General features: G+C 29.8%; 1 protein-coding gene across 4 annotated transcripts; it reads right to left on the minus strand.

The window, feature by feature from the left end:
* Nucleotides 1-4284: 4284 nt before the first annotated feature.
* Nucleotides 4285-7345, minus strand: LOC131063772 (MADS-box protein GGM13). 4 transcript variants are annotated; one of them, XM_057997699.2, is made up of 9 exons: nucleotides 6998-7341; nucleotides 6514-6580; nucleotides 6174-6235; nucleotides 5978-6077; nucleotides 5809-5850; nucleotides 5682-5723; nucleotides 5315-5481; nucleotides 5140-5203; nucleotides 4285-4571 (listed from the first exon to the last, which is right to left on the minus strand). In XM_057997699.2, exons 1-8 carry the CDS (start codon nucleotides 7177-7179, stop codon nucleotides 5176-5178), a joined length of 690 nt encoding a protein of 229 aa, XP_057853682.1. In that variant the 5' UTR covers nucleotides 7180-7341; the 3' UTR covers nucleotides 4285-4571; nucleotides 5140-5175. The 4 variants fall into 4 exon arrangements, with proteins under 4 accessions (XP_057853682.1, XP_057853683.1, XP_057853684.1 ...); XM_057997700.2 differs by having other exon boundaries at nucleotides 6174-6232; nucleotides 6998-7340; XM_057997701.2 differs by lacking the exon at nucleotides 5809-5850 and having other exon boundaries at nucleotides 6998-7345.
* Between the last annotated feature and the right edge of the window lie 211 nt (nucleotides 7346-7556).

Raw genomic sequence — 7556 nt, forward strand, 5'->3', positions numbered from 1 at the left:
ATTATTAAGGAAACCCTTGTTGCTATATAATGTGCTTTTCCACAAGACATTTTCATCTAATTTCTTGAGGTAAGGTCTCGAGATATTCATCTTGGTAAGATAACTATCTTCAAGAAACCTTATAGCATATGGGGTTGAAGTTGTTATCGATTCAAATACTATTGAGCCTCTTGAAGTTGATGGAGTGGTGGTTCATCCTCGATCAATATATTTTAAAAATCTTATGGTTTCTTCCCCTATTGAAACAACTGGTGTTGGTGTGTCTTCTATTGTTGGTGTTGTAACTTTTAATCAATGTTTGATTTCCTCTATTAGGTAATCCTTTCCTCATGCATTGGACTTAGTGGGGAAATCAATGAGAGTTTACCATTTCCCCTCTCCTAGATCCATGGATCTAGATGATGATTTTTCTTGGAATATGATCTAAAGGAGGAAGAAAGGTCTTCCAAAGAAATTGGTCTAGATGCAAAATTTTTTAGTCTCTTTTTGTGGTTTGTGTAGGAATTTTTTTTGCAATTGTGCTTTTGTCTTACCATTGTATGTTGGTAGCTTTGTAAAAGGCACGAGGTTGTTTAAAAAACCCATTCTTACCTAATCAAAACAAAAAATTATATATTTTTATAATATTTATGTTACCCCATTTTTTAAATAATTTAAATATATATGATCAATGTAAAGGTTTATACTTACTTATCTTTTAAATAAAAGCCAATATCAATTTATTAATAAGTATATTTAGCTAAATATTGATCTCTAAAAATAAATTAATGGACATAAATTAAACTTACAATATCTTAAGAAATATCAAATATTATCCATATTTTTTAGACAATAATTTTTCTCAATCACTACAAATTTATTAGAAAAAAGTCCAATTCTTGCCCATTCATTATATTACTTATAAAATTACCCTTATGGAATAGAAACCTATAATTATTAGGTTTTGGTGACTAATAAACCCTTATATTAATCTCCATGCATTCTCTCACTAATTAAAAACTTATTTGTTTAAAGCCAAATGTTTTTATAATTAAAAAAATTAAGGATAAGAGGTCCTTGAAGGGAATGATTGATGTATATAATTTAGTAGTACATGCCTCTCCTCCATCAAATATTGAAGTCTTGATTAATGCATAATAATTTGTTGTGACTCTCTTAGAAGATGTGATTGTCTATTATATCTTTATTTGTATTTGATGATGGGTAATGAAACTATTAATTAGAAATCCCTAATGTTAATATATAGGGGAGATTTTTTGTCCAAACATAATTAATAATGAATAATCATAAACTATTATAATATAAATTGAAAGCCATAGAAGTTTGTTCATTTTTTATATACAATTAAGAGTAACATAAGGTAGCTAATCCAGTATTGGTAAAAAAATTATATATACCAAACATATATCTTCTTTCATAATTTTTATGTTCAAGGGTAACTAATAGGTTTTAAAGGGATCCTAAAAAAAACTTACAATTTCAAAATATGAGCAAAAACATAGCTAAACCGCAATAAAATAATAATCCTAAAATAAAAAGACTTTTTGAAATGGACCAAACCTTTATACTTCATCATAGTATTAGGAAAACATACCAATTTGTAGAATGAGTGAAACAACTAAATGAGAAATATGCAACACAACTATAGCCAATGTACTAAACATAAAACATCACCAAAAGATATAGTGTAAATAATACCAAACCTTTCCATATTTAGCCACACACCCTTAATATTAGTGTGTGATTAAGAGATAGACTTAAAAAGACCCTTTTATACCTTTGAAAAATTGTATATTAGATGATATTTTCTAGGTCCTCAAACTTAGGAGAATTCGAGATGCCCCAAAAGAGGGCCCATCCATAGGCGCTACATGAAAAGATAAACATCCAAGAGATGTTAATAAATGAAAAAATAAAATAGGATTAGATGGTGTCACATAAAAATTGAGGGTAGAATAGGATTAATATAAATGGATAGTTGAGAAACCAAATCAACAACTAGGGGAACTCACTAATAGGACCTAATAGAGAAATAAGAACCTCAAAATAGAAAAATAAGCTATTTGGGTACACAAACATGTGTTATGGGAGAGTAATTATATTAATATAATTAGAAGAGGATGGCTTGCATATTGCATAAGAATAATCTAAGGCTAGATTCCTATGGCAAAGAAACATTTACATGTAAAAGGTATGCCCTCATAATTGATAGATTGAGACCAAGGTTGATCATTCACCTACAAAATAACTTCCCTAGATAGAGCCTTTTCCAATTCAATGCACAACAATATGTGAGAAAAAAAGGTTTCAACGACATTGTTTGAAGGTGTATTGCTAGTGGCCTCAAAGATAAAGTTGCACCAAAACTATCAAGGTAGATAAGGCAATTTGACCCAAACTAGCATTTATTGTCCATAGAATCAGTTAAAGAGTTCAAAGAGGGAGATAAAAAATTAATCAAAATATGTTTTTGATCCTACATCTATCCTTCTTCAACAAACATATCATCCCTATCATCAAAAAATTAAAAAGTTACCATAAAAACCCCCTTACCATAGAGGTAAATCTCCATCCTGTTCTCAATGAGTGAAGCCTAATGCTTAAAATTATAGTAATGCAAGTTAGGAAGAGAAGGTTACAGGAGAATTTATCTGTAGACAAAACTCTTGTTAGTGAAAAAAAAATCATTATCAACCATTTCTTACCCAAGAAACACCACTAAAATAATTGATATGTAAGAGAGAGGCAATATATTTTTTAGGGTGATAAGTTGTCACAAAGGGGATTTTTTGAGATGGCCTCCACAATATGCTCTAGAAAATTCCCCAAGAAAAAATCCGCAAGGACCTTCAAATCAATTGTGAGATCGCTCCCAATAACCAACACATTAGGAACCAAGATGTCAAAAGTATGAACATATGACTTAGAGGCCACAAGGGACAATATGAGTAATTTGGAGGTGTACAATGCAAGGTTTCATGAGAAGAAAAAAGTGGGAGTTGAAGAATATTTTATACTAATAGTAAATATTATTACTATACCTTCTTTAATGTTATTCTCAACACTATACTAATATGTAAACCTTAATATATAGTTAAAGGTTTCATAAACACTCAATTACAAATAATCATAAGACAAAAAAGAAAAGTGCCTCAAACAAATCAATTTGCTTTTATGAACATTTATTAAACATATAAATATTTTTTATGATAACTCCTAGGGGATCCACCCTAGGCATGACTAGTTAAATTGGATTTTTCGTCCATAGGAGATTTGAACCTACGTCAATTGTTCATGTCTTTCAACGACTCTACTAACAGTCCACACCTCGAAATCAGTCCTTATAAATCTATTATAACCAATCTTGTAAATACTTAAATAAAATACCACTAGAATAATTATTAAATACATTGGTTTTGAAATATTTTATAAAAATAACCAATATAACATTCCTTATATCAAAATATTTGAAACCTAATTAAAGATTTGAAAACACTTAAATAGGCTTGAAATATGTTTATGTTTTTCATTATAAAAAATCATGCAAAAGAAATCTTCAAAACACTAAAAGGACACTCAAAACCTTATGAACAATGCTTTCAACATTTTAATGTTTAGAAACTAATCTTGTTCTTCAATTATTTTTTTCAGAATTACCAAACCCCTCCATTCGGAACCATCAATTGCATTGTAGAAATGCAATAGACAAGAAAATGCATCAATAAATTCTCTCAAACCATTGCAAGCCTACATTACAAATGTCTGCATTCTTAATTATTGGCATGTTTATTCATAGAGAGAAAACATCCATCAACTTGTGCAAAAACTTTAAAAAAATAAAAAATCTTTTTATGTGATAAAAAGTTTATCAAATTTTAAAAAGTATAGTATCTAAGAAAATTATGGTATCAAAAAATATATATGTTTTGTTAATTTTAAAAAATAAGAGTAAATATCATAGAATATATGTAATGAAAATAGTATTTTTGTTCAAATTAATTTTTTTTAACTTATCAATTGTCTTTAAAAAATTATTATTACATAAAATAAAATATAATTTTTAAAAATTTATTAATCAAAATTAAACTATTATTTTCCCATGATGGATCTAACAAAATCTAATCAGAAAACAACAAAATAATAAATACAAATTATGGAAATCTGATATCATTAATTAAATTATATCTTTTCAATCCAATCATATATTATTTTAATCATTATTAATTCTAATCATTTTTACAATAACAGATATCAAATTAAAGCAAAAAATTAAACAAATCTATTCATATAATTAGAAATAATTATTCAATAAAAGATATTAGAAAATATATTAACAAGAAATAAATATATTAGAAATTGATAATTTCAATTTCTTTAACTTTTTCCTAAATAACAAACAATATTATTACAATCTATAAGTAATATCATACATTACAAATAGCATATATAAGTTGAACCAAATTCCAACACACACGAGCAATATTGTTTATAGACAGAAGACATCTGCCAGCAAGGTAGATGGATATTATATGTAGGATCAATGCCGTATTCTCACACTTATCTTCATAAACCTGTAAAATGGATATATCTAAATATCATTAGATATTAGACATAGATCATAAGATATTAGACATAGATCATATAGATGCAATGCATATTAATTAAATCATTTATTTTTTTGATAGATAGGTTTATTTGAATCACTATTCATGAAATATGAATCAATAAATTTTATTCAAAAATTATGTAGTCAATTTCTGATATTATTATCATAACTCTGATAGTCTCATGAAAAAAATCGAACTTATCAGTTAGTAAATACTTAAAAAAATTAGAGAGATTAGATTTCTACAGTTCATAATGATTAGATTGCTTTGTTTCTGAATTTAATTGTGTAAAATTTATTTGCATATATGTTTGCTTAGGATCAGATTCTGTGATCCATCATCAGGATGAGAGCTACAAGAAAATGGATCAAGAAACGTGATCTGAAACGTTGATGCAAATATACTTTACACAATTCAATCCAAAAACAAAACAATCCAACTTTATAAAATGTTTTGCTGCACATTGATGCATTCAGTTTTATTAAAAAAGAAAGGATAAAAAGTTTAGAGAAATGAATTATAGGGAACCTACATTTTTTTTTAGTCTGACAAATTCTTGTTTGCACTATCAAGGTTGTGGGCCACTGCAGTTAAACCTGTGAAGGAAGCAAAGCAAAAAATCATATCAACACACATATCTTTGAGTGAAGGAGATAAACATAGGAGAAATCAAGATTGTGTGAAACAAAAAGTACTATTCATTATACCCTAGCTGTAGATCTGGCTGTTGATAGCCACTGTCCTTCAAGTTTGGCTGGCTTGGTTGCACACGAAATACAGGTAATGCAGCAGCAGTCAGTTGAGAATGATTTGGTTCTTCTTGCTGGCATAGTGCACGTGGATAATAAGTGTGTAGAGCCTGATTCTCAACCAACTGGTTTGCAACAAAGACATATTTACATCTTGAGAAAGTAATGATATTTTTTATCCATATCATTTAGAATTTGAAAAGAGAAAGTCCTAAAAAAATATAATATTGTATAGCAGTAATGATAAACATGAGATGGGATTTGAATCCCTTTAAAACCTATTTGCCCATCAATAAAAAAAAGTTAGGAGAGGAAAATAACCTACCACATGCTGGAGGTATTTGTTATCATACTCTAGTGAAGCCTCCTATATATCCAACAAAAGACCGGAGTCAAGCATTTTCTTACTCTTATATGACTTGGGTAGATCTGAAGAAAGAAACTTTACTTACCCTTTGCCTTAAGGACTCTAATTGCAAAGAGATGAGATGGTCCTGTTGTATCAGCACAAAGTACTTCATGAGGGTCTTTTGAAATTATTTTAAGACCATAAACAAAAGTGTGTTAACCGTTTGGAATGTTTGATTAAGGTCCCGGCTCTTTCAGTACAATTTTTTTTACCTTTCTTTTCCGAACCTTAGTTGTTGCAATCTCAAGTTCCTGCTCCAGTTGGTGTAGGTGCTCAATAGGCATGGAGGACAAATCTTCACCCATTCTCTGCCTGCAAGCTAAGATTTATGAGAAAAAGTAAAAAGAAAATTTCCCACTAAAAATAAAATAAAAGAAAGCATGTAATTAAGTTGAAGCAGAACAAAACCTTAGTTGACATCTAAGCCACTCATTTTCATTCCTAGCTCTTTCCACTTCATAAAACATCTGCTGTTTTGGACAGCAATGCAAACCATACGTAATTTAAATTAGGATGTCAAATAGGGTAGGATATCAAAGAAGCATATTATGTTACAATCTTTCTTATCTTGAAAATAGAAAAACCTGATGATGTGTGATGAAATATTGATAAAAATAAATCATATATTAAAAGATCAATATGTGTTAATAGATAAATCAGTGTATATTAATGAGACACAATGTTAAAATGCTTGTAAGGAGTTGAATATGACAGATCAAAGTACGATTAGACCAAAAATTAGTCTGACCTTTCGATCATAGTCCCACAGGCGAGCTCCCGAGACTGTAACATATCTTTGTAAAACTTTCTTCATGCTTTTGAACACAAAATAAAACAAGACAGTATTATGTAGGACTCCATTTGGAGCTTTGCACTTGCAGAAACCCTAGCCATGGTGCTCGTGACTACAAACCCTAAAAGCTCAATCTTGTCTCTCATGTCTATAAAACCTCAAGGTACGTATTGCACAAGCTTTGCAGTTAACACATATAAAACACATCATACAATAATGAAGCGTTTCATGAATATTCTATAACCCCACAAATACTAGTGCACATCAAGATCTAGCCAAAAAAGGATTGCAACCTAAGCACCAAAAAAATACAGAGATAGAAATCTAAGCACAATATATATAATCATTCTATTCTTTTGAAAGAAAATTTTTCTATGAAATTTCTGAATCTTAAAAAATGTTAGATAGCAATATGTATACAAATCATTAAAGAAACTACCTGCTGCTTGAATATTCAACCAATTTTCCAGTACTGGAAAAAACAATTAGAGCAACTTCTGCATCACACAATACTGAAAGTTCATGTGCTTTCTTCCTAAGCCCTCCTTTCCTCTTTGAGAATGTAACTTGCCTATTAGTGATATTCTCAATTTTCTTGATCTCAATCTTTCCCCTTCCCATTGCTGTGAAAACACCTCAACGCCCTTGATTGATACAGAAACAGAAGACTTCTCAAAGAAAAAAATCCACACACCCAGGTCATTAAAGAGAATAAAATCACATTGAAGAACCCAAAACTTAGGTTTGGAGTAAACAATGATATCAACGGCGCAGACCCAATTCGTACATGGACGAACAATGCTTTGCCGTCCATCCATAACCTCAGACAATTAATCGTGTCAACATTTCCAATTGGTCCATTTTAGTAATGTACTGAAATAGTTGAAGATCTTAAAATGGCAAGTATTAAAAGGCAACCGTACTTAAAGTTACTAGGCCCAACACTTGGCTGTTAAGGGGGACTCCTTGGACCACCTAGTAAGTAAATGAAACCTGCC

The sequence above is a fragment of the Cryptomeria japonica genome, chromosome 5 (genome assembly GCF_030272615.1).
Source record: "Cryptomeria japonica chromosome 5, Sugi_1.0, whole genome shotgun sequence".
In the NCBI taxonomy this organism is placed as follows: domain Eukaryota; kingdom Viridiplantae; phylum Streptophyta; class Pinopsida; order Cupressales; family Cupressaceae; genus Cryptomeria; species Cryptomeria japonica.

Coding starts and splice junctions, on each gene's coding strand:
- LOC131063772 (XM_057997699.2), bottom strand. CDS start 7,179: ATGGGAAGGGGAAAGATTGAGATCAAGAAAATTGAGAATATCACTAAT. Junction 5,482..5,681: donor ACAAATACCTCCAGCATGTG/GTAGGTTATTTT, acceptor GTTGCAAACCAG/TTGGTTGAGAATCAGGCTCT. Junction 5,204..5,314: donor CAGCCAGATCTACAGCTAGG/GTATAATGAATA, acceptor CTTCCTTCACAG/GTTTAACTGCAGTGGCCCAC.